The following is a 27,616-nucleotide window of genomic DNA, read 5'->3' as shown; positions in this document are numbered from 1 at the left end:
GGCCAGACACATTTCGACTTGGAAGTCTTCTTCAATGGCCGATCACTACAAAATATATATAAAAGCAAAACATTTATGAATGCCACAGATAAGGAGAAAAGTTTTCATAAATGTTTTGCTTTTATATATGTTTTGTAGTGATCGGCCATTGAGAAGACTTCCGAGTTGAAACGCGTCTGGCCAAGCCAATCAAGCTAGTGAAGCACTTTTTTACTGTATTTTTAAATGTATTTTTATTTATTTATTACATTTTTATACTGCCCAATAGCCGAAGCTCTCTGGGTGGTTCACAAAAATTAAAACCATAATAAAACAACCAACAGCCAATATGCAATACAATATGTATTGCATATTGTAAGTGCTCTATAGTCTTGATTGTTTATTTCATCTTATTTTACTATAAAATTTTGTTGAAATCTATCGCCTTAACCTCTTTGGTTTTCTAGTATTAGGTATATTTACACCATAAAACACACACAAAACTGTAGGTCAGCCTTCCCCAACTTGTTGCCCTACAGATGTTTTGGACTTCAACTTCCATCAGCCCCAGCCAGCATGGTCAATGGTCAGGAGTTCTAGGAGCTCCATAACATCTAGAGCAGGGGTGAGGGGAAAGTAAACGTCCAGATGTTTGGGACTTCCACTCCCAGCATTTCTGACCACTGGCCATGCTGGTGGAGGAGTTGAAGTCCAGCATATCTAGGCTAGATCTACACTACTGCTTTATAGCAGTATTGAAGTGCACTGATAACTGTTGGGGCGCATGACACATTCCATATACCACTTTAAAAGTGTTGTTCCCTGCTTTTCATGACACATTATCCAAAATGCCACAAGAAATGTAATTTTGTGTGAGGTATAAATGTGCAAGAGGGATATAGCGTTACCGTGATGAGATCGTAATGATTTGACACAAGGTGTAGATCTGGCCCTAGAGGGCACCAGGTGGAGGAAGGCTGGTGTGGATAAAGTTTGAAGGGGCCCATTTCTAAGCACTGCAATCTACACTAAAATGTTACTTCTGAGATATGGCACTGGTTCAGACAACACGTTAAACCATGCTGCTTCATGCATTCTCTTAACCGTTTTGTGGTTAAGCAGCATGGTTTAGTGTGTTGTCTAAACCAGGCCCTCATCTGGGGTAGCCAGGTGCAAAGGACGACAGGGGTGTGCTCCTGCATTTTTAACAATTGTGTAGAAGAAGTAACTTTAGTAGGTATAGCTTGCTTGACCAACCACCTGAATTTCCCTTTTCTACACTCCTATTAAAGGTGTGGGAGCCTTGTCCTTTTGCATCTGGATACCCTGTGCCCCAACCTCCCACAACAGCAAGCTTATTATCCAGAATAGTTTTAATAGTTTTAACGTCAATTGCCTTGACCTTGACCCGGCTTCAGCCCAAGTGCTTTCACTTAATTGTTTTGTGGGTCAGGCCTTACAGCTCTGCCTGTTCCCCTTTCCTAGTTGTTTTCTGCAACTGCAATCCTCTAGGCGTTTCCTCCCAAAATGTCCACTTCAGCTTCTATGCTTTCTGGTTTTCTCTAAAAAGACACATGGACCTGCATGTAATAGTCAACATGTTGCCAGTGCAGCCTTATGGAACTAACAGCAGGGGGAGTTCCCCTCTGGCAAACCTTTCCCCTTTCTCTACTTGCACTGTCCCCAAATTTTGGACCAGTGCCTCTCACTGAACAGCCAGTGTCCCTTCTGCAAACTGATGGTATTGGTGTTTCCCTATTAACATTTGGACTTGGACGTGGATGTGTGAGGGGGAGAGGGAGAGGGAGAGGGAGGGGAGAGAGAGAGAGAGAGAGAGAGAGAGAGAGAGAGAGAGAGAGAGAGAGAGAGAGAGAGATTGTTCTGCATTTCTACCTAGCCATTTGAGTGGGACTGTAACATGAGCTTCCCAATATAACAGCTCCATCAGACATTACTGGGCACTCACGGTTTTCGCAGGTCCCTCCTGCCCCTTCTAGCCTTCTTCCAGTGACAAAAAAACAAAACAAAAACCATCCCAGGAAGTCCGACTTATTTTTAAAGACGGAAGTTGCCGCTATTTCCTGCTGTGTGCAGGAGAAGCAGCAGGATCAAAACAGGCCACTGAACGGGCCACCAGCACGTTGTTTACTTCCTCTTTCAAAACAGGAAGTAATGAGGGACAAACACCAGGGTGGAGAAGCAACAGTAAGCAATCACGATTTTCCCCTGTGTGATGAGGCTCTAAATATGTTTACTCCGAAACTAAATCCTATTGATTACAATTGAACTTCCTAAAGCTGCAGCCCTATTCACCCATACCTTGGTGTGAGCCCTGTTGAACACAATGTGATTTTCTTCTGATTAAGAATTCATAGGATGCTGGAACTTGGGTATATCTAGTGTTAGCCCCACTTAGAGGAGGCTCATTGAAATTACTGGGACTTAAGTTAGGCTAACATTGGATACAACCCAGTGGGTATAGCTAGTGGCCATTCCAAGATGAACAGAATGCCGCCATGAAGAACCTCAGAGGTGGGCCTTCTCTGTGGTGGCACCCACCCTCTGGAGGATCCTCTCTCGTGTGGTTCTGGAGGCAGAAAACATAATATCCTTTAAACATCTCCTGAAGACATACCTTTTTGCATAGGCTTTCCCTGGTCTTTAATGTAGCTGGTTTTATATTGCCTTTTAAACTTTTAATGTTTTAAATTTATACTTGTATTTTATGGTTTTTGATTGTGCACTGCCCAGAGAGCTTCAGCTGATGGGCAGTATAAAAATGTAATCATAAATAATAAATAAATAATAAATAGATGCAGTCAATTCCAGACTGCATTCTGTTCCCTCCCCCATTTTTGTACCTTTAGCCTCTGCATTTGAACTAGTATTAATTAAACCTGTTTAACAGCAATAATGCTCAACCAGGAGTTGTAATTCTATGTAAGGGTGGAAGAAAAATTCCAAGGACTCTCATCAAATGACAAGTCAAGGTGTTCCAGAGAGTGGCTTAGATCCAGCCATTTAGATTCAACTAGTGATACTTTTCTATTCCATGTTTACAAAGAAGACATACTGATGGTAAATCACATCCTGTGATCTGACCTGCAGAGCCCAAAGCGAAATGACACATTTTCAGAGGCACTCTCCCTCTCTGAACTTTCAAACCTGTCCCCAAAGAAATTTTTATTATTAATTTATTAATTTATTGCATTTCTATACCGCCCAATAGCCAAAGTTCTCTGGGCAGTTCACAAAATGTTCTGTGACAAGGCCCTGATGTGCTGGGCTCAGATACACACCCCCCCCCATTCTATACACATTTCTTTGGGGTTAAAAGAAAGGTCAATGTAGCTCATTTCTGAGTATGTAAAGTAAAGACTGCTGCCCTAAAGCTGCAGCCCCAGTTAGCAAAACCGAATATACAATTAGATTATTCACACATGCACATCCCTCCCTGCAAGATTGTGGGAAGGTGATGTGAAAGTCCTCTATGTGTGTTTTTTTTAAAAAATGTGGGAGGGTTGTTTATTCACACACACTTCCTCCTGTAGTGCTGAATATGCACGTGTGAACTTGCCCTTGTTTTTATTGTTTTATTGTTAAGTTTGTATCCCACTTTTTCTCCTCTTGCAAGGAACCAAAGGGGGCACACATGCTCCCGTTCCTCACCATTTTATCCTCACAACAACTCCGTTGGGTAGGTTAAGCTGAGAGTCAGTGACTGGCCCAAAGTCACCCAGTGAGTTTCATGGCCGAGTGGAGACTAGATCTCCAGAACTTCCAACAACCTAACCACTACACCATACTGTTTTTCATGCTTGAACTCAGAACCAATTGTGAGCAGGCACCTATGTATGTGTGAGACAGGATCTCTAGGTCCCAGGAAATGAACTAGGTTGACTTTCTTTACTTTTCTGGATTTTCTTCTGAGTTAGTTAGGAAGATGAGACTGCAGAACTCGAGTGGCATCATTTCATTTCCTCCCTTCAGCCTCCCGAATGCACTTGTCACAGCCAGGTGGGATTTGGTGAGTATGCTGAACCTTGTCTAAAGCGGCTGTCGACTTCACTTTGCTCAGAGAGTGTGTGCAACCTCGACTAAATAGCAAGCAGAGATGTTAGGGGTGTGAGTGTGTGGGGTTCCCCTCTCTCTGCCCCCCACCCACTGGCAAAATAATGCTCAACGTGTGATCTGCTATAATAAAACAAGGCTATGCAATACGTTCTTAGAGAGCTGTAATTAACTATGTGATTTTACCTCTAAAGGTCAGGTTACCGCTGATTAAAGTTTATGCAGGTAGATCCACAATCCTGTTAAAATGAGTGGAACTTAACTCCTTCAGTCCAATGTCACTAGAACACAACCTGCTTGCAGCACCTTCCGTTCTCTAACGATAATCTCTGTTTAATTTTGTGTCATATAAAACCTCTGTCCCTTCCATAGTCTTCGCAATGTTGCTAGAGGAGGGAAACGCTTCAGTGTTTGGGGGTTGGGTTGTTGTTGTTAATTATTATTATTATTATTATTATTATTATTATTATTATTATTATTATAAAGAATTTTTAATAATTAAAAAAAGACGTTTTCTAAAACATACACCAGTCGTGAACACATTGACTTGGAAGTTATGTCCATCGAAAGCAATGAATTAATCGTGCAGTCCTATACCTGTCTACTCAGAAGTAACTCCCATTTAGTTCAATGAGGTTTACTCCCACCTAATAGGGCAATCAGATATGTGTCTACTCAGAAGTAAATCAGATTAAGTTTTCAGGATTTACTCCTAGGTGAGTGGATATAAGACTGCAGCCTAAGCCATTTAGAAGATCCCAGTGTTTTCAATCGGAGAGATGAGTGCGGAGGTTCTGGTTATTTTTATTCGGAAGGAGTTCCACTGATTTCAGCCTATTCCAAACCCCAGTTAAGTGTGCACACGTGTGCAGTCCTATGAAATAAATGGGACTTAAAGGTGCATCACAATGGCTGGATTTGACTGAATTTATTTAATATTCAGGATTAATACCGGCCCTTGAGCTGCTTATCCTACCCCACACATACACACACCCACAACACGGTTGTAGGTTCTGCACTGCCCTTTTCTCACCTTGTCCCAAGATTCCTGCTGGTTTTTACATGTTAAAAGATAAACATAGACACACACACACACCAAACTTCTGGGACAGGGGGAATCAGATGGCTATGTATCCCCATCAAAAGTATTATTATTATTATTATTATTATTATTATTATTATTATTATTATTATTATTATTGGAAGCAAATTCCATAGAACACAGTAATCAAGACAATTAAAATTAAAAAGCCAGCAACATCATTAGTACACAAATGCCTTTTTAAAAACAAAACAAAAAGAAATTAGTGGTGACCGTGAACCTATAGACCAGTTGACTAAGGAGCTCTGCGAATCTCCCGAGAGAGGGAATTCTCGGCGACGGGAGCCACCACCTGAGAAGACCTGCTCCTCGTGTCACCAACCTAGAGTAGGGTGGCGTAAAATTATTTATGCCTAGTAGGCAGCTAAGGTAATCCCTGAGTTCCAGGCTTCGATAGCTACGCCTTACACTTCCAGGAAATACAGTCCTCATCCCACTGAGATCCATGCAAAACTTTTTAATGTATGGATTGGGATTCCTTCCTACCCATTCTCTGCAGCCATTAGTAAGGGGACAGGGCAACTTTTGCCGATTTCTATATTATTTCATCTTCTCCGGCTCCAAAGAAGACCTTCCACTCCTTCTCCACACCCCAATCACAGCCGCCCACTGTGCCCCAACATTAAGTTGAAAACGTCTCCTTAAATAACGTGGAAGATGCTTGTCAGCTGAGAACGACCACACAAGATCCTGTGGTTTTTTTTATTACCTTTCATCGGACACGATCCACTAGGTCGGTCTCTTGTGCAATCCGCATAGAGATGAATGGGAGCTGCGCCCTTCATTTCAACGCTCCCATTCATTTCAATGGGGCCGGCGTAGGAGGACACCCCTATTGGATTGTGGCCTTCGCAGTCAATGATTTCCACTCCTTGTACGTCTTTCTTTCTTATATCAACTAATACAGGCTGAACAACGGAGTGAGGGTGGGGAAATCCGGGCTGCAGTCGCGTTGTGTTTGTACAGAAAGCAAGACTAATTGGATTATATGCAGATCGCCTCTCTGAAGTTAAGGCAGGGTGCACGTGCCTCCTCAAGATTTACTTTCTAAACAACAGAGAGAGAGAGAGAGAGAGAGAGAGAGAGAGAGAGATATTTTGAGATTCCTCTCCTACCCATCCATGTACCTTTTCAAACAAATAAACCATCTTGGAACAAGACTTGCTTTGCCTTCGATTTTTGCACGGTGGCGTGTTCCACTTTCTGGCCCATGTTTTGTTTTCCGACCCTTCGCAAGTTTACTCGGAAGTAGAGTAAGTGTGCAGCCTAGGGCCTACTCCTCAGGGCACCTGCAAGAAACCCCGGTGAGTGTTTGGGTTTCTAAATTCCAAATACGAGGGAGTTATATCAGTTTCATTTAATCTTCTTAAATGTTAGAAGTGCACGGGTCCCAAGAACGTCAGGAAGGGAGGCATTTTCAGCCACGCTGCTGGGCCTTTTAAGCTTTGAGAACGTCGGCTCTTCAAGCCCAGTCCTAACGTGCAATAATATTTGGAGAAGCTTAGAGGGCAGGAAGGGGCTTCTGCGGCGCCCGGAACGGTCGATTTGTATTTAGCACCACGATCCCTGGAAGTAACTTCCATGCCAAACCCCCATTGCAAATAAACATGTTTAGGATCGGAGGGGGGTGGCAATCTCCTTTCACACGTTCTCCGCGTGACTCGCAATCCAATTAAAACCTAAATGCGAGGACTGTAAAGCCATTGGCTGTTCCACTCGCAGTCATGCATTCAAATCTTAGCTAGTGCGAGTGGGTTGTGGATCGGATTGTCACTCACGATTTCTTGAACGCTGAGGGACGGATGAGGGCCATTATTCCAAGCAAAGGGTTTCCATCAGGCCGGACCACGGGGGTGGGGAGAGGAATCGCTTCTCTCCCCCCCTCCCCCTCTCTCTCTCACGCACACACACTTCAAACCACATTGATTATTCTTCAAGAGCACTTTTATCTCAGGCCAACTCCGGGTTCTACACAATGAGGGACGCCCCCTCCCCCACCCAGACTAAACTGTTGTTCCTCGGTGCAAGGAATACTTTGCTTACGCTACTCCGTAAAGACTTAGGCACAACGATGGCTCTAATCATAATTCTTTCTATTACTAGCTCTGTGCTTCTATTGTTATCACCACCTTCATACGTTCTGCGTATATCAAAGCCACAATATCCCTTTTGCATTAAAAATAACAGGGGTGACAGCTTCTCCTTTGTTGGTAAGGCTGCCTTAATGAACGGTGCCACGCTGTAGCTGTGGTCAAAGTGTGTGTGTGTGTTTGTGTGTGGATAGAGGTATCTAAACAATCACAATATTTAAACAAGCTGCCTTTTCTTCTTCCCAATTCTGAATGGTGCCTTGAGCCTTGCTGAAATTTGTCCACTGACACCTGAACCACCAACCTCCATGGCAAGTTCAATTCCCCTGCCCGATTTTCACCGCGCCCCAGATCCTTCTACACACACACACACACACACACACACCCCTCAGCCCCAATAACCTAAACATTGTGGCTGATTCCTGCATTGGTCCTTAAGCCCCCCCCCCCAGTTTCTCTTTTTACCAGCTACAAAACTGTATCCTGCAAAGCAAGGATGAGTCATGATGTCCCCACCCAAGATGGCAAAAGCCAAGAGTGGAAGCGTGGGTCCCACGTGCGTTGTATCGAGGAGGGGGTTTGACAGTGAGATCAGAGCTGAAAGTAAACAATTCTATAGATTATTTCACGGGTCACAGAGGGGAAAAGCGCCTCCCTTAACAGACTGTCTAGATTCAGTGGCACGAGAGAGGCGCTGGGACACCGGACTGTCCATCAACACTGTGTTATTCTCAATGAAGGAGACGGCGGGGAGGGTGCGTTTCGACGCCAAGAACAAGTGAATCTCTCTCTCTTTCTCTCTCTCTCTCTCTCTCTCACACACACACACACACGGTAGTTCCGCCATTCCGAAGGCAGCTGCTGTGCACGGTTTTAGGAAGAAGCTTCAGCCCTGGTGCATGATGAACGCTTATGGGGTTCTCTCAGGGCCTTTGCCTCTTCCCCCTGCCTCCAACTGACTCACGATTATACTGAAGACTATGCTGTCTCCAATCGGCCTTTTGAATCAAGAATAGAAGCCTCCCGATTTTCTAGTTATTAGTAGCGTCAGCAATATTTACTGTGAAGAATGGATGGAGGCGTGGAAGTGAGGGTAACTGGCCATTAACACCCCCAGGACAGTGGGGCTTACTTCCAATGTACTCCGATCCAAGTTATGTTTACTCGGGAGTAAGGCCTTAGCTAGACCTAAGGTTTATCCCGAGGTCGTCCCTGCCTGCTCCCACAATATCCTGTGTGTCATTTACATGAACAGAGATGACCCCCGGACGATCCCGGGATAAACCTTAGGTCTAGCTAAGACCTAAGTCCCTGTGAGTTCAGCCTTCACAACGCTGACTGACCTTCCCTAGAGTTTATTATTTCTGATTAAACACGCTTAGAGCCCGTTGGACTACAGTCGCAGGATTGCAACCCTGTCTTGGAACGACTTTTTATGGAGCTCCATAAGTCTTGCGTCCAAGTAATACGCTTCATAAGAGGTTTGTTTTATCCTATCCATGATCTTTAGGATCGAAGGGGCCGAAATAGTTCAGCTCAATGGCGCTTCCTTTGAAGGCTGCCATTTTAAGCACGCCTTGCCAAGGCGCTGGGCTCTTTGAAGTCAGTGGGCCTTACTTCTGTTCCGAGTAGGTCATCTGGATTGCATCGGGTTAAGGGATACAGACGTAGGACTGGGCTGCCTGTTAGCAAACATGCAAAATCGAGACATAATGGGAAAGGCTACCTCGCGCTTTCAGAATCCAAACTGTTGGTTCTGGCATAACCACGGACAAAAGGCTATTGCTTTACAGCTTCTGGTTGTGGGGAGCCAGGGGGAGGAAATGGCTGCGGGTCGAAAAGAAATAAGGGGTAGATGACATAAACGATTCCCGTTGCTGTCCCCATCCATCCATCCTCGCAGTTCAATGTGTAAGTTCTTCCGGGCAGAAGTCTGCCTGCCTGCCTGCCTCTCTCCTTTTCTAAGGCTGCGCGGCGAAGCTCCACGAACATACATAACAGTCACTGTTATGGGCCTTTTTCAGAATGCCCTGCCACCTAATAACTCCCTCCATTTAAAAAAATATATATTTGTTAACCCTAAAGAGTTATGCTAAGTGGCCCCATCACCACTACTTCGGGTCACCTTTCCATGACCTTTGCTCTCCATCAGCCCAGCCGACCCGCCTTCTTTGGGCCTCTAGGACACGGCGTGTTGTGTCTGGAGTGTTGCCCTTTCTACAAACAAATAAGCCGATCTTTCCCAAGGCAGGAAATCAAGGAGGCTCAAACGCGCCTTGTAAACGCATACTTGGGCGTGCGGGCGTGCCTTCGTGCGTTAGGAGTGGCGCGTCCGCTTGAGCGTCATTGCAATCAATCCGAGTTTTTGCCAGTGGAATGACTTCACCTGAATGAGATGTGACTTGAGCCCCTCAAAACAGAGTGTTTGGGGTGGGGTGGGACCAAACCAGCAGCCCCAGCCAGCCAGAAGAACTACTGTTTGTTGCCTTGTAGGAAAGTCTGACGGGGACAAAAGGCGGGCCATTATTTGGGGAAGGGGCCACGGGAAGCGAAGCGAGCCCCGGCGCAGTGGTGGCATCACCGTGGTGCAGCAGGGCCAGGCCTATTCCCCTCCAGGGATAGAGATGGGGTGGGGGGGGGGTTATTCGTCTCCCTTTCCCTTAATCTCCCCGGTGGCGCTGGGATATCTTTATCGCAGGCTTCTGTTGGACACGCAGGCCTTGAGGCGCAGGAACCAGTTGGCTACAAGAGCCACCCGCTCTGGGAACCGGCGCGCTGCAGCCCTCGGAAAAATAAGTCATCGATCGAGGCAAGCGGTGCTGGAAGGTGGCTCTTGTTGCGGCTGCGACTCCCCGCCGCCGCCCCCCCCCCCTCACCCAACCTGTCCTGTACGCGAGAAGGTCAAGCCAGGAAACAGACTAGCCATTTGTGGCGATGGGGGCCGGCGGCGGGGGAGAGATGTCTCTGATGCACAGCATGCAAGTCACCTTGGACTGCGGGCTGAAGGAAGGAGGGTGTGTGTGGGGCGGGGGGGGGGGGGGGAATAAAATAAATCCAGCTCTTCTTCTCCCTTCCTTGTGGGCCTTCCCAGCCCCACCCCCGGCCCGGTGCGGCCCGGCCCGGCCCGGCCCAGCCCAGCCCAGCCCAGCCCGCAGCTAAGAGCGATGAATTGCTTTATCGATGGAACGATTATTCAGACGATTTAACTAATAAAAGGGCTCATCGATCGCCTTGAAATCACATTATTTATAGACAGCTTGTCAGGCCGCTCTCCAGACACGCGATCACCCCCAGAATTAAGCTTCGGGGGTTTTCCCACTGGAGGGAGGGAAGGAGGGGGGGAGAACTTTTAAAAACTGGGACATCCCCGGCGAGCAAAAGGCACCCACCGGCTGGTCGTACAGACAGGAACCCCAAACGCCGTCTCGGCTCACCCCATATCTCAGACTCTGAAATCCCTTCGAAAAAGGTGGACGCTTCCACCTTCTCTCCCACCCCCACCCCCACCCCTTCAAGAGACCAATATGAGAGCGCTGGATTTAGTATGCAAGCGCCGTCGGTATAAAGTGGTAGCAGCCGACGCCACCACTGGGTAGCCAGAGAGCAGGGAGAGGCAGACGCGTTTCTCAGCCTGTTCGCTGGTTTGCTTGTCTGTTCAGATCATCTGGGTCGACCCTGGAGTTTCCCACTGCCGGATCCGCACTACCCACCCAATCAAACAGAAATACGGAGGTTTCCATCGGCTGAATTCATTGAAAAGTCTCGTATTTCTGGTCTCCAGGGCTGTAACTTGGGCTGCGAAGCGGTTTCAAGCTGTATTCATCATCAGCCCTCTCCGCGTTCCCCTTTCTAAACCTCTCGCCCTTAAAGGCATTCACTTGGGAGAAGTCCCAGCGATGACAGCGGCGCCTCTTTCCAAGTTTTAAATACGGTTAGGATTGCAGCCCAGTTATTGTCTTTTGCTGGGGAATGATTGATCCCCATAATGAATACATAGAAAAGAGCGAGCGAGCGAGAGAATTCGTACCTCCATACACATAAAAGACAAACGCATAATTCGCACACTGTATCATTACATCATAACTTATTGTCGACACTAAGAATAAAAGAAAAACTTGCAATATCCCTGTTTCTAATAGGACATGCTATGACAGGAGGAGTGCAGGCCGTTAAAGGTTTACTCGAGAGTAATCCCAATGGGACTTTGGTGCGACTACTCTAGAGTAATGTGATTTATATACGGACCGGTTTTCTCTATAAATCCATACACATCCATTGCTCGCCTGTGGTATGTATGTATATACACAGATACCACATGCAGTCTGCTTATGAAACACATGTTAAACCTTAAGATAAATATTTTAATTGTTTTCAACAGCATCATTCAAAATCAAAAATCTCAGTCCTTACCTGATCTGCCAGTCCTGGGAGTCGTGTAGTTTTTCTCTAATTCCATTCTGATTTTTCAGGACTTGGTGAAATGGACAGAGAAGGGTAAAAAAAAAAAAGTTTCCACTTTTTCCTTTTTTTTTTTTTTTTTTTTTGGTTTTTTTTTTTGTGTGTTTTTTTTGTTGAGGGGCTGCTTGCAGGTTGGAATAATTCAACTCTTCCGCTCCCCGCCGAGCCTTTGCAGCTGATCACTGAGCTGAAACTAAACGTTTTAGGTGGGAAGAAAGCCTCCGAAGGAACCGTGAAATGATTAAGGAACTAAAGAGCTTCTCGCCATGTGAGATCATGTCCTGTTCTCTAAAAACATCACAAGATGTCCCCAGACGCAGCCAAAACTCAAGAAACTCTGACATCTGTTGTAGCAGGAATCAAAGTTTGTTTGCAGCCTTAAACTGTTACTGGGAGCAGCTTACAGAACAACGTTGTGAAGGAAGGCAGGGGCAGAAAAGATGGCTTCGGTTTAAGTAAAACGGGCAGGATTTGGAGAAACTAAAGTATCCGATCAACTTTTCATTAATAACCACATTCATTAGCATTGAATGGGGACAATAAATACTGAAAAAGAAATAGATGTGGATTGAAGGAAACGCTCTGTGTGCGTGTGTGTAGAAATATAGTCAGTGTGTATATATGTATTATTCCACTGACTTATTAATTACCTTTGTTCTAGTTACTTCAAATATAGAATACCACCTGAAAGAGGTGATTTCTTTGGTTATGGAATATATATATATATATATATATATATATATATATATCTCCACTTAGCGGGTGCAAGTGTTTTACTGCAGGCAACGTTGCTTCTCCAAAGAGCCAAACAGGTATTTGATTAGCCATTGTATTTTCACTGAAACAGATCTAGTAGGGTTTTTCTCTCCCATTACTCAAAGGTCAAATTATCTTTTTTTAGGCGACAACAATGTCTTTGTCATTAAAGATTAAAAAAAATATTTGAAAATGTAACATATATATACCCTTTGGAAGTCCAAATATAAATTGCTTTCCTGTTTATAATATGGAAGGGTAGGGGGGAGTCAGTGCATGGTTTAAAATATTTTAATATTCCATTGGTCTGCACACTCGTGTGAAAGAAAACAATTTTCTCTTTTTAAAACACTTTTATTATGTTTGTGCACTATGTAAGCACAACAATCTCATTCACAACTCGTATCCCCCGCGAAAACTAGTAATAAAATAAACGCCATCTTAACATCAACGTACAAAAAAAATGTGAAGAGTCATTGGAAATAACTTCCAGATCTGTCCATACAGAGGATGTACAGTAAAACATTTCGTTCCTTCCTTGATTGCGTGTTGGAATCAAGGGAGAAAATGTATTATCCAACGCATTAAGGCCAGATATTATAGTGGTTTGCGATGCCCCCGCCTTTTTTTCACAGAAGGTGTTTGGCTTTTTACATAGGCTGTAAGAACAGGCACACGCATAGGCGCGCGCCCGTTCGCGCGTACACACACACACACACACACACACACGCACACGCACACGCATGCAGAGGCCTTCAGTTATAATAAAGAAAGGGTGGCATTTTTAAAGAGAAAATTAAATATCAGCCACGAAACTATGGGGCGGGGTAAAGGGGTGGTGGCGAAGAATGGCTTTGCACTTTAATTTCCTTCACTGTAATAGCCAGCCTGATTAATTTTGAAATATTCATGCCTGTCTAAAATAAATCTACTTGTTCCACTAGACAGCTAAGCCACCCACTCCTTGCTATCTGCCATTACAGCTGAACTTGGAACCAAAATAGTTTCTTAATCTAAGACCCCCCTCATATATATATATATATATATATATATATATATATATATATATATATATATAGACACACACACACACACACACACACCTCTTCCCCTGAGTGCAGAATAGGTGGATGCTTCAGTGAATACAGTTTTAGGAAAGCGAAGGCAGACCGAGCGCATGAACAATATTGGTGGTGAGAAAGCCCCCATATCGATGGAATGGCAAACACTACATTTATGCAAAATAGTTCTCTTAACCGTGCAGAAGGAGGCCAGAGAGAGAGAGAGAGAGAGAGCGAGAGAGCGAGAGAGAGAGAGAGAGAGAGAGAGAGAGCATTTTTCTCTCCTCGGGGGGCCCCCCCTCCCCCATCATCGGGAGCTAAACTGCTACCTGTCTCCGTTACAGATTGAAAGGCAGAAAGTGAATCTTGAGCCTCTGTGTTAAGTTTTAATTTAACCAAACAGACTGCCTCTCCAGTCACCTTAAGCCAGCGCAAGAAAGGTAAGTAGAGTTTGACAAAAAGGGACATCGAAGGAAATAGCCTGAACGTCTAGAGATAATGTCTCTTCTGCGAAAAATACTGAGAAGGGATTCCCATATTCCCCAGGATTTAGTCATGTGTACACAGACACACACACACACACACACACACACACACACACACGGTAAATGGTTTGGATCGTGCTCTCAAATATTTGCCTATGAAAAAATGTGCATTGTGTTCCCCCTCTCCCGGTGTGTGCACAGCCAAGTTAAGCCCTCATCCTGCCCAAGCCTATGCATGGTTCCTGGTAGTTTACTTCCACTAAGGTCAGCCTGACTTCCTTCCAAGTAAGACTGCAATCCTATACACACTTACCTGAGAGTAAGTCCCTCTGAACTAAATAGGATTTACTCCTGAGTAGACATACATGGGTTTGCACTGGAAGTGTGTTGCATAGGACAGCAGCTAGTTCAGCCGAAGAACATGCCTGTTTACTCGGAAGTAAGTCCCACTGAGTTCAGTAAGGCTTACTCCCAAGGATGTGTGCATAGGATTGTAGCCTTAGGTCCATTTATTTCAAGAGATGTAAGCTACTGAAATTTATGAGGCTTTAATAACCTTAAGGTTGGCTGGATTGTACCAAAACTTTTCTAAAGGCTTTGGCAATGAACGGTTTGTATTTTTAAGGAAAGAAAAAAAGCTGAAGAATATCGACTGGCACCTCGAACATAAAACATGAGGATCCCAATAAATTATCCCAATGATTCTGAATGTTTTCAACAACCGTGGCTTTTACCTAAAGCTGAGAATCGCCCGCCAGGGGGTTCAATCCCTCCCAAGGATGCCTGCTTGGAAATAAATTCCAGCTCTATCAAGATGCAAAACCACGCTAACTCTGGGGGAAAAACACCTTCCTATTAGTACAGACTTAAAACTCGCTTTTTATTTAACTCTAAGATCTATATCTTTTAAAAAAAAAAAAACCTAAATCGAAATATGTCTTCTGTTGCAGAGAGAGCGAGGAGTAGATAAAAAGTGTGTATTTTAAAAGCATCTTCTAAAAACTGTTACAATGGTCAGAATTACTCGAGCTACAATTCTTGCGCTGTAGTCATATGCACATTTACTTTAGAGTAAGCCCCTTTGAACGCAGTAGATCCTACTCCCGAGTACCGTGGACGGGTTCGGAGTATTATAATGCTAAACAGAGGGGAGCTACTTCAAAATATGGGCGCCCCTATTCGAAGCCCATTTGTTTCCAGAGGCTTGTATTAAGATCTTGGTGTTAATGTTGTTTTCTTTCGATGCCTTTTAAGAGCTGCCCCACTGGGCCGCTGAGAAGAACCCTAAATGATTCCCCCCTGAACAGCATGCAGAATTCGCAGTCTGCGAAGCAATTTGCAGTCACAGGACGCAATCTTCAGCGTGGTTCTCTTGCGCATAGCCTCACTGGGCTCTGGTGTCCTGAGAGGCGCGACTCTGATCCACTAGTAGGGTCTTTCGCAGGAGAGCTTTGTGTGTATGTATATATGGAGAACGAGCGATATATATAAAGTTTCCGGAGAATTATGCCAATAGTGTCCCAACTGAAGTAAATATTAAATATTTCGAGTAGCGGCTATTTGCGTTTTTTAACGCCCGAATTGGCCCTCTGCATGTTTTGTCTCTGCTCTCAGCTGTCTTACTTCCCCTTTTCCTAACGTCTCAGTGCCTTATTTGTTTATATATAAATAACACGCACACACAGAGAAAGGTGGTGGTGGTGGGGAGCGCGTGTGCGTTTGGCTAGGGTGAAATAAAACTAGCCCTTTTGACTTGTAAAAGAATGTAGTTCTATCTGAAAGCGCCCCTAGTTTAAGAGCAACAAGAGGACGGATGGTTTCGAAACATTGCACGATTTACAAAGTAGGAATGGGGTGCCTAGCTTCCTCGAGCCTAGTTAGCAAGACAAAGGGGGAAACTAGTTTTATTTTACTAGTTAATTGCGTGAGGATGTTTGCCCCCTGCTTTCCCACCAGCCTGGAATTGCAGAGGGAGCTATGTGCTAAAGAAGGAATCATGAAAGCAACACACAGCATTTTGGGCACAGGGGAAAAGTCTCAAACCCAAACAGTTCCTTTTGAAGCATCCAACCTCGTGGATCATCAAGAGCAGGGGGTTGTACATCATTGTCTCTCTGGCTCTACAGAGTCTGCGCATGTGTGCATATACACCTGGGTAAAAGGGAACTGTTTACCATTTCGATCTTGACATACGTATGTGCAGCCCAAACGTATGCACATTTGCTTTGAAGTAAATCCCACTGAGTTCATTGGGACTTGCTTCCAAGTAAACATGCGTAGAATCGGGCTGTTTTTGTGCAAGTTTCATTCAAATGTATGTGATTGATTACTTCCAAGTAAAACTATTTAGGATATGGAAGGAGGGAGGGATTGTTTACATAATGGCGCATGTGTATATTTGGGAATGTCAATATAGCAATTTTCCTGCCTGTCGAAGAACACATCTGCAATCCACATATGCAGGTGGAAAGTGGAATAAAACTCCAGAGAACCAAAAGGTAGTAACTGTCGAATGATTTGTTTAGGATGCAGTGCCATTCCCACTGAAGACAAGTACTTCAGCTTGCCTAGGGCTGCCAGTGCGCAAATGGGGGCACGTGTGCCAATTTTACATGCCCATTTTAATCTGTGACTCTCTAATAGGTCTCGGCATAGAATGCATGTTTCTATATGTGTGAGATGAATGCTGGCATATCCCTTCTGATATGCCAGCAATATACACCAGATATGTATATGTTGAGTGTCCATAGATGCCCTTTTATCATTGTAAAGACAGATGTGTATGTCAATGCACACAGTACCAATAAAGGTGTGTAAATATATTTATCTTCCTATCTAAATTCTTTTCCATTCAATATGTGAGAATGGGCATATATCTCTTTCTCCAGGCTGAATCTACATCCTATAGATTTCAGTGGCAAATTTCTTGTCAAGCCCAAATGAAATGTACTTCCAATTGCTAATTGTGTGTGCCGGCATTTGTGCAATTTTCTGTTGAAGACTACATTCACTCAGGCCCAAAGTATCATCCTCAGCTGCATCAAGAATAAAACAGATACCATCTGGATTCCTTTTTCGGGAGAACTCAAATTCACAAGAGGTGGCTGTAAATAAACAAAATACCTCTTTTGTATGTTTACCAGCAGTCTTGGTTTGGGGTCCAATCCTAAACTTCCTCCTGTTTGACATTCAGTTCTAAGGCTTCTAGCCAGGGAAAGGTGTGCAGCCCAAACTTATGCAGGTTTATCAGTAAGAAAGGCCCTCTGTGTTCAGTTGGATTTACACCCAAGTAAGCATGCATGGAATTGCAGACAAAGGGAAAATACTTATTAGGGGTTAAGTCCTATTGAATTTAGTGGAACTTTCTGCTGAGTAAATATGCATAGTTAAGATCAGACTGCATAGAAACTATAAGAGAGATGGGTATGTGATCTAATTAGGATGGTCTCAGAGAGGGAAATTGGGATCTGACCAGACCTCAGCATAAGAGAGAGCAGATCAAGGCATCTGGAATCTACATCTTAAGGATGTCTTTTCTGCAACCATTGACCTAGACTTTTACTTGGGTCTGGCTAACTTGTGTGTTTTATTATTTATTTCTCATAGTCCTTCTTTCCTCTGTGGTCTCAGGGCAGTGGAACACGGGTTTTACCCCCTCCTCCATTTTATCCTCACCTTGGCCCTGTGGTGAGAGATGTTGACTTCCCAAAGTCACCTAGGGCTCATTTATAATTGGCAGGGATTTGAACCTCGATCTCCCTAGTCTGAGTCCCTTGCCTTGAACAGTCACCATCTTTGTAACTCAGCTCCCATCTATTAAAGAAGGTGGGGGAGCAGATTCACATGGGTGTTGAGGAGAATGTTAAACATGCAAATCTTAGGAAGTACTTTGTTAGGAAAGATTATGATGAAACCATGAAACAGTAATTCACCCAATCAAATTATTACTGCACGACACGTCCTCTCTTTTAAGCCACATTAAACACAGTGGGCCTTACTTTTGAGTAAACATGTGCAGGATCGCCCTGCCTCACATAAGCTGTATATACAATGGCTCCATTGCATCTGTTTGGATGCATAGAATTCCAGGTCACAGCCAGCTCGGAACTATTGGACAATTACACAGTTACTGGTATGTTTATGCTGGCTTCCCAACCTATTTGTATCACCCCCACCTCAAAACTCAGGTCCATTCCACCAGTGTAAAGTGCATTAATGTCCACAGTTCCCAGCCTAGGGCCTAGTTTCCACCGCCGCCCTTATCCCAAGTGGCTTTTCAGAACACACACATACAGAACAATCAAATGATGACTTAAATAAAATACAGCTTCTGAATGGCCTTTGGTGGCATAGACTTTGTTAAGTGCTTTCCCCCAGAGGAATAATTCCCCACCCCCACCCCCTCCTTAGCTAATACCCCGCCTGAGTAAAAAGTCAGTTGCCACCCTGAAATTCCTATGCATTGTTGTGGGAGTTACATTGGGGAGCTTATAAAGACTCTGATCCATTCATCCTCTCCAGACTGTGTCATAACAATAACATGGACTTGGGCACCTCAAGGGCCTGCCCGATGGCCTACCAAGGCCACACAGTTAACCTCATGGCCTTCTCGCAGGTGGCGTGGCATGGCCCATGTGTGTTCGTGCAATGGGCCAAGCATCACCAGCTGACACACTCTGCAAGCAGGTAAGGTGGATGCTCTGTCCCGGGAGGGAATGAGAAAGAAAGAGAGGGTGGGGGGGATTTAATCTCCGGAGATTAGTCATAACAAAAGGAAATCAAGAGGAAGAAAGGCAGACAGAGGGGGAAACTCCCAAATAGCTCGCCCTGGTAGGAATCCTTTCCATGAAGGTGGGGGCGGAGGGGGAGTGTCAGCCCACCAGAATCACCTTTCAGGGACAGTCTTTTTGGTTTTGTTTTCGAGAGTAGCAAACCAGACCCCATTTTCACATGAAAAAAACCTTCAAGTCCCGCAGACTTTAAAAAGAAACAAGATAATGGGTTGAATCCAATGTTAGTCCTACTTAGAGGAGACCCATTGAAATGAATGGGGCTTAAGTGAGGCTAACATTGGATACAGGTGATTGCATCATTATCTTGAACACAGGAAGCTGCCAGGGAATTGGCCTACCCAGCTCATTCTTGTCTACTCTCCCACAAGAGGACTTTCCCAGTAGCTTCTCCCTGGGATCCTTTAAGGGGAGATGTCAGGGATCGAATCTGTGACTTGGAACATACAAAGCAAGTGCTCTACTACCGAGGGATAGCCGCCCCACCCCTCTAACCTATGTACGTTGGGGCTTTACAGAGTAATGTGGAAGTTCCTGTCCCGAGGATCTTACAATGGTGAGAGCCAGTGTGGTGTAGTGGCTAAAGTGTTGGACTGGGAGTCGGGAGATCCGTGTTCTAGTCCCCACTCAGCCATTTAAACCCACTGGGTGAGTTTGGGTCAATCACACCCTCTCAGCCCAACCCACCTCACAGGGTTGTTGTTCTGAGGATAAAATGAAGAGGAGAAGGAGAATTATATACGCCTTGAAGGAAAAAAAGGCAGGATATAAATGCAGTAATAAATAAATAAATAAATAAAATTGTAGAGTGTGATCCAGCCAAAGTGAATGAAGTTACACATGGATTGGGGAGGCCTAATGGAAAGTGGAAACTTATCTCCAAATAAATATGTTTAGAGTTAGGTGTGAGCAACCACCATCCACTTGGCAGCTGGGGTTTAACTAGTTTTAAGTCCTCAAAAGGGTACTTGATTTGCTGTTTTCTTTGTTACTGGGTTGGTGTTATGATTTTGGTTGTTTGTCGCCTTGGGCACCTTTTAAGCAGAAAAACAATTAATAAATTTGATGAATAAATAAAACAAATAGATACATTCTAGCAGTTCAGTGTAAGTGCGACTGTCATTCATTTTATTTATTTATTTATTTATTTAGAATATTTATATACTGCTCCCCCTTGAAAAATTTCGGAGCAATGTACAAGGTAAAATGAAAATAAAAACAGAATGAAACAGTTAAAACAAAATTTAAAAAGAAGCAAAAACAGAAATCCAAGGCTGCATGTTAAAGAAAGGCTTCTTGGAATGAAGATGTTTTCAGGAGGCGCCGAAAGGAGTACAAGGTTGGCGCCTGCCTGACCTCCAGAGGCAGGGAATTCAACAGGAGGGGCGCCACCACGCTGAAGGCTCTTCCCCGGTGGACTCCAATCGGAGGATGGATCTATGTGGAACCACCAGGAGCAGACCCTCGGATGACCTCAGTGACCCGGCAGGTTGGTAAGGGAGAAGGCGCTCTCGTAGGTATTTTGCTGTGTTATGTTTTAAAATGTTTTTAAATTTTAAAGTAAGGCGCCATGGGGGCCCTTTCTTGAGACGAAAGGCGACTCAGACATAATTTTATCAAGTTATAAATGAATGAATCCCTGCCGGACCTTTCAGAGGACTGAGATCAGGTAAAGGCGGGGTCGGAGGGCTTAAAAAGGCATTTATTTATTTATTTATTTATTTCAAAAGCAAAACGGAAGGGGGCGGGAGGAAAGGCGAGGCTCGGGAAGGCATCGCGTTCCTGGGAGGGAGCTGGGTGGGACACATCTGCCCGCTCGCTTCCTCCGAAGGGCTTCCACATCTGGACGAAGCTGTCCCTGCTGGTATTAGCTGCATCCAAGTCACTGGAGTTAACTCCAGGGAGGAAAGAGAAAGAGAAAAGAGGCGAGGGGGAGGAGGGGAAAGCCGATTCATGCCACAGAAGCCAAGCCGAGAATAAACCGCGACTTTGTGACTTTAATTAAAGCAACTCCGCGGGGCAGGAGGAGGTGGGGGGACACCCTTGCATTCGCGCGCTCTGGCAGGGGCTGAACATTTCCGTTCAGCTCAAGCCCTTCTGTGTGTGTGTGGGGGGGGGGGTGGACAGCATTTTTATGCATGGATTTCCTAAAGAAGACCTGGGGCGGGGTGAGGGGGAAGTCCATTTGCCAAGAACAATCACAATCCCCTCCACCCCTTTGGCTTGCATTTCGGTTTGCTCTGAGAGCGAAAGACTCACTTAATTTGCAAGAAAACATGCAATTGGAACCAAATGTTGCCCCAAGCCAATCCCTCCCCCCACCCATCCCCCCAAAAGCACTTTCAAGGGAGTAAGCACGAGTGGACTTGGTGGGACTTACTTCTGGGTACATAGGGTAGCACCTCACTTTGAGGCTCCACGTGATAGTTGTACAGAAGGTGGGGTGCGCACGCAAGCACGCACGCCTCGGCGAATCAGGCCACAAAGGGAGCCAGAGCGGTGTAGTGAGTAGACTGGGACTCAGGAGATCTGGGTTCTAGTCCCCACTGGGCCATGAAGCTCATTGGGTGACTTCGGGTCAATCACTGCCTCTCAGCCTAACCTACCTTACAGGGCTGTTGTGAGGGGAAAGTGGAGAGAAGGAGGACTATAAGCCGCCTTGGGTTCCTTGGAAGAGGCAAAAAGGCAGGATAACAATAAATCATCATCATTATCATCATCATCATTCTTTATTTACAGTCAACAGACCAAATCAAAACAAGAAGACACACAGTCAACAATAAATGAAATACATCATCTCTACTTTCCTAAACCCCTCTACTACGAAGTAGTCTCTGGTTTTGTGGGAGTGTGGTACCAAAAAGCAGAGGGTGATTACACTTGCAGGGTCGCTCCTTTTCCTTTGGACAAGTTACCCGGGTGGAACTCCTGCGATTGTCATTAATTGGCGAAGGAAGCACTCTTCACACGCTTAGAGATGCTCTGTTTTTACTGCATATTGTTAAATTAACTTGATTGATTCGTATTATGGTACCTCCTCTTTCACTCTTTTAATCTCATCTTGCCTGGCCGTTTCCCTCTTTCTGGCCTCACCCAAGACTCCTGCATATGTTTATAACATCCAATACATTTTCTGTCCGAAACGCCTCCCCCACACCCAGGCCTGGTCCCCTCCAAGTGTGATGGACTACACCTCCCATCATCTCTTAATGACTGTAATGTCTGGGGATGGTGGGAGTTGTAGTCTAACTCGTGCGAAGAGCGCCCGGGTTTGGAGAAGTCAAGTAAATCCCGAACAAATCCGTGAATTCGGTGAAAAGATAGATATTAAATTCTAACTTAAATTCCATTCAGTTAAAGGGGCCTACTCTAAGTAGGAGTAAGGTTGAATACAACCCAGTGCCTTTAATGGACTTCTCTTGTGGAACAAGTTATCGAGATGGCCCTTAACTATTGGGAGGGGGGGGATAAATAGCCCAGTTGCCGGAGGATCCTTTTCCAAAGTCTTTTAGCCCTGAAGCCAAAGGGAATCTTCCTGCCCGGAGATGCGCCAGACTCCTGAAAGCCAAAGGCGGGGGCAAAACCGCGGGGGAAAGTCACCTTCATGCCCTGCTCGTGAACTGGAAACACGAAGCTGGGCTAGATGGGCCTTAGTCTGATCCAGCAGGGCCACTCTAATTCTTAATTTGTCACGTCTTTAAGGTGCCGCGAGATGTCTTCATTGTTCCTCGCTACGCAGTGCGCGGGCTGCGGCGTTCAAAAACCGGTTCCGGCGCTGACGGCGGGATTTCCCTCGTCCCCCTGCGGTCTGCCAGAGGAAAGGGGGCGCCCGGAGGCAGGGCTGCTTGCAATCCAGAGCGGATCGGGTCTGGGAATCACCCCGCCCTTTCACACCCGCACAGTTCAGAAAAAGTCTGGCCCCGACCGGCCTTGGAGCCAGTACGCGCGAGCCCCGACTCTGCTGAGCGTCGGCGTGAGTCCGCGCCCCTTGCTGCCGCCTTAAGGAGGTCTGCTCGTGGCTTGGCAGCCGCAGACATTCAGGCGCTGCGAAGCGACTTCCGGCGGCCTCCTCCCCACCCGCCACGGTCTATCCGAGGTCAAGGTCACTGTCCCCAGAAGGAGAGAAGGCACTTCAAGGCCATAGCAGCCTCTCCCGGGGTCACCCCCGCCTCTAACCCTGTTTGGACAGCCACAAAAGAACCGTCTGAGACCAGGTAGAAGGGCCCAGGATTCGCCCCCTTCCCTAAAAGAAGGAAGAAGACTCAGTGGACAGGCGGGGAGGGGATCTTTCTGGACGCGCCCCTCTGAGTAGTGGATCCAGGAAGCGCCCTTGTCCCATTGATTTCAACGGGCAAGTTTAGCGTGGGTTTAACTGCACCCCCGAAATGAGTGGGACTCCGCCATGTTCAACGTTGTCTGGATCGTGCCCTTCGCCTTTTATGATAGGACGTGTGTCAAGTGTTCAAAGCACTCCACGTACCCTGACCCTCCCTAAATGTAGGTCCCCCATATAACGTAAATCCCCACATAGCGTCTTCGTATTGAGATATCTATCTCTCTATCTACATCTGTCTCTTTTAATTAAGGTCTGAAAGATTCAATCCAACCCGACTTTCGCAGCAGCAATAATGAGGAAAACAATGATAACAGCTTCAATGGGCGTTGCTTTTTTAAAATAAATAAATAAATAAATAAATGCCTGCCACTATGTGGTGTATGTGTGTTTTAAGTCGGATTTTAAATCTTAGAATACGCTGTTGTAAACCAAAAACTATTCATTTTGGTTTGATGTCACTGAATTCTCTAGGAATCTTCCCAAATAAGTGGGCGGAGAGCTTCTTTTTAATCCATTTGCAATCCAACTCTAAGCACAATAGCAGTAAGTTTCCGATCTGGTTGTAAAGAATATATTAGAATGTATTCTAATCGAACCCAGTGGGGAGTCCTTCTTAAAAACACACAACAGCGCCCAATCTGCGATATATTTGCTTGGAATTTTACCCCCCCCTCCCAATTTACTTCAATATGTCTCACTTTCTGGTAACAACACGAACTTGAACCATATTTACTTGGAAGTCTCCGGGTATTACTGGGGATTGTACTAGAAGCGAGGAGGGTGGGGTTAAGTAGTTTTAAATAAATTTCAAGACACTTTTGCTTGGAAGAAATTTAATGGCGTTTTCCCTCCACTTAATGGCTGCAATCCTCTGCGCTCCAGAGCAAGCAACATTGTACTCAGCAGGTATTCTGCATAGGATTGGACTGCCCCAGTATTTAGGTGGACATAATTCAAGAGCCAGTGTGGTGGAGAATTAAAATCAGGGAGACCTGGGTTCAAAGCCATGAAGCTCGCTAGGGCGGCTCAGACTAACCTACCTCACAGGCTTGTTGTGAAGCGAAAAATATAATCATAATAGAAGGAACGTTTCCTCAAAATAAATAGGACGGATGTGCGAGAAAACTCGTTGAGGATCGGTCTGTTGCAGTTCAATCCTATTCGTGTCTTCTCAGAATTGAGTTCAATGAGATTTACTCTCAGGTACAGAACTGCAGCCTTAATTGCTTTAAATCGCAGGATGACCTGAACCTTGTTTACTCAGAAGTAAATCCTACTGGGTTCAATGAGTCTTTTTTATTCCCTGCTTAACTGCTTCGAAGATCGAATACTCCAAATAAGCAATTGGTTCAATGCATTACCTGCGCAAAACCCCAGTTTATGTCAAGGGGATTTTAAACCCGAGCCTAGGACTAGCAGTTGCGGTTAGTCCACGGTTTATAGTCCACGGTTCAACCCATTTAGAAATTAGACCGATTCCACACGCACAATGGGTGGTTTGTAAATCGCTTCCTACGAAGTTTAAACAGAATGCATGTTCAGTGGGGCATTTCAAATTATAAATACGACTTGGCTATTTGAGGACTATCCAGATTTACCCCGGAAGTCCCCCGAGGTCAATGGGGCGTGGCCATTGCTGCTGCGATCCTATGCGCACGCCCCATTGCCAATGCGCGAAGAGGACCGTCCCTGACTTCTCCAAGGGGCAGGCGGCGATCCTTTGTACCCTAACATGAGAGGTAGACCTTCTTGAGTCGCCTATGGCTTCCTGCCGCCCGAGTTTAGCCATGTTTACTCAAGAGTTCCATTCATTTCAGGAGGACTCATTTCCAGGCAACTATGATTAGGAATGCAGCCACACGCGCACGTGTAGACATTTGGGTGAAGGGATCTTCGACCTGAGCCTTTGACGGTGTTCCCTGTGAGAAATCACACGCGGCCGATTGGCCCATTGCTTTAAAATAAATGAATTTCGTTTCTCGCGAATCCTCCCTCCTTTCGGCGTCACAACGATTTGAAAAAAGAAAAAAAAAGGAGGCAGATTACTCGTGTGACCGTTTTTCGTAGAGTTTAAATCGGTTTTCTTTAATTCTCAGCCGGGACGAAGAAGAGATAGAACCCAATACAGATGCGTCCCGGAGTATGCAAACTCAACTGTTTACTCGAAGAAAATACCATAGACTTTTAAAATGGGCGTTACTTTTAATAAAGTAAACCGTCAAGAGAGCTTCGGCTATGGGGCAGTATATAAATTTAATAAATAAATAAGTAAAATAAATGTAGCCTTAAGACATCCCTAATTTCACAGGCAAGGCACACAATCCCCAACCTATTTGAAGTCTGGGTACCAGTGTTTTAACAACCTGGCCTTATGGATATTTTACTCAGAGGAAAGTTTCACGGGATTCAAAGGGTTTTACTCTCGAGTAAAAATGCTCAGGATCAGGCTGCGCCTGTCTGATTCAACTCAATTGAGGGTGAAATTACAGCTGACATTCTGAACACACTGCTTTGATGCCATTGGAATCAACAGCAACGAAGAGTTTTGTGGCACCTTAAAGACTAACACTTTTTATGGCATAAACTTTCGTGGACTACAGTCCACTTCATCACTTCCAAGTTTAGGATGGGCATTCAAGGCTGCGATCCGGTGCTCAGCGAAACCTCCTGGATCCGGTTGGAGATAATCAGTTCCGAGCAAGGACGCAACGGCCACATTCTGCCCGGATGTTCCCCTGGTCAAGTTCCTAGTGTGTGCTTGGGTCGGATTTGTCCGGTACTGCGGAAAGCTGGGCCGAAGCAGCTTGATTGTGCACAGAACAGCTGTCTAAACCGACTCTAAGTATTTAAATTCAAGTGGGTTTGGGGCAGAAGGACAAACTCTGTGCAAGGTGGGAGGAGCCAAATTCAGAGAGAGAGAAAATATAATCCTGACAACTTTGCAAGGCATCCATGTGATGTAAATGAGTTGAGGACAAGTGAATATTGCCATACTTAAGGCTTCGGCCCCATGCACATTTACTCGAGAGTAAGCCCCACTGAAATCAACTAGACTTACTTCCGAATAAACGTACATTCGAGCCACACGATTATCTTGGGAGGTCAGTGCTGAAGTCAGGTTTTCACTGGGAATTTCCGTCTCTCCGCTGACATTCCTGCAGCCCGAGCCTGAGAATGTTTACTCGGAAGCAAGTTCCCGAGTTCAATGGGTTTACTTCCAAGTAAGCTTGAACAGGAGTCCAGCCTTAACCACCACGCCGGCTCTCGTTTCAGTTAAAACAAACAACAGGTTTTATTAAAACTCGGTACTTCCATATGCCATAAACAGGCTCAGAGTAAAAGTTCAAAGCTGGACCCAACTTGAGGCAGTTCAGACTTTGGGGGTGGAGAACTAGACCGCCCTCCCTGACGCTACCCAGGATGAGATGTGAACCTCGCCTCGAATTCTTGCTGCGGATATTTGACGAGGACACTCTTGGCAGGCTGGAATCCGCGCCTTCGTGTTTCACCCTGCCAAAGTGTCCCAATGGATTCCACCGGAAAGACTAAATCAGTGGGAAAGGGGGAGGAGGAGGAGGAGAAGCAACCATAGAGACTAAAAGGAAGCGACTTGGCTGTAGAATGTTAGAAGGTCCAAAGGGAGCTCCTTCTAGGCCGGCCTCCTTTGCTACTACTGCGCGGAAGGGTTTACTCACTGAAGGCAAGAGCCAAGTGTAGTACGAAAACAAAACCAAAAGCAACCAGTGCCTTCCTGTTTGCGATGCCACAATTCTTTAAGAAAGAAAGAATTGGCAGAGGAAAGAATGTCCAATTTGCATTACTGAAATATTTAATATTAACATGCTCAGGTCTATTTACTTTAAAATGGATATACTCCAACGCTTTGCGTGTAGCCAAGGCGGTTTACAAAAGGGATTTGGCGCAGGCAGACTCTTTTCGGTTTTTTAGGAGCTACAGTTAGCTCCTAATCAGTAGTTTGCTATGACCAGTCCATGGAATATCTGGCTTCTGTCTTGTCCTGTTCTGTAGTAAAGCCACATAAGTTCTGCTTCTTTCTTTAGGATCCACTAGACAGCTAAACCAAATGAAGTTCGGTGGTGGCAGGGAAGGGGGGAGTTCCAAAGGTGTGGGTCCACTACTGAAATAATAATAATAATAATAATATAATAATAATAATAAGAAGAAGTTACCCCCCTCTCCCTCTGGATCAAGGCAGGGTACAACACAAATACAAACACCATAAAATACATATAACTAATTAAAACATTTAAAACTACTACATTATTAAAAAGCAGCACATTATTAAAAAGGCGTCTTTTAATGGACCTGTCCTATGAAAATATGGTGCTTAATTAGGAATGCGAAAGTAAAAATGCAGTGATCCTATAACTCCCAGCACCCCCAGCCAGCATCCCCAGCTGGGAGTTGTAGTGCTTTCTCTGTCTAAACCTGCATAGGACTGTGGCCTTGTTTACTTACAGTTCACTT

General features: G+C 45.2%; 2 protein-coding genes across 2 annotated transcripts in view; one reads left to right on the top strand and one right to left on the bottom strand.

Annotated features, from left to right (window-relative positions):
* Positions 1–11,706, bottom strand: part of PAX5 (paired box 5) — a 291,002-nt gene extending 279,296 nt beyond the window's left edge. The window contains exon 1 of the mRNA XM_063129089.1: positions 11,653–11,706. Within this exon, the coding sequence (XP_062985159.1) occupies positions 11,653–11,698 (46 nt within the window). The 5' untranslated portion in view covers positions 11,699–11,706. The remainder of the gene's footprint in view (positions 1–11,652) is intronic.
* The window catches only part of GRHPR (glyoxylate and hydroxypyruvate reductase), a 272,841-nt gene that overhangs the window by 8,693 nt on the left and 236,532 nt on the right, over positions 1–27,616 (top strand). The gene's annotated exons all lie outside the window — the stretch shown is intronic.

Source organism: Elgaria multicarinata, chromosome 6, assembly GCF_023053635.1.
Source record: "Elgaria multicarinata webbii isolate HBS135686 ecotype San Diego chromosome 6, rElgMul1.1.pri, whole genome shotgun sequence".
Lineage (NCBI taxonomy): Eukaryota > Metazoa > Chordata > Lepidosauria > Squamata > Anguidae > Elgaria > Elgaria multicarinata.
The sequence above is the reverse complement of the archived record's forward strand: the minus strand, read 5'-3'. Positions and strand labels throughout refer to the sequence as shown.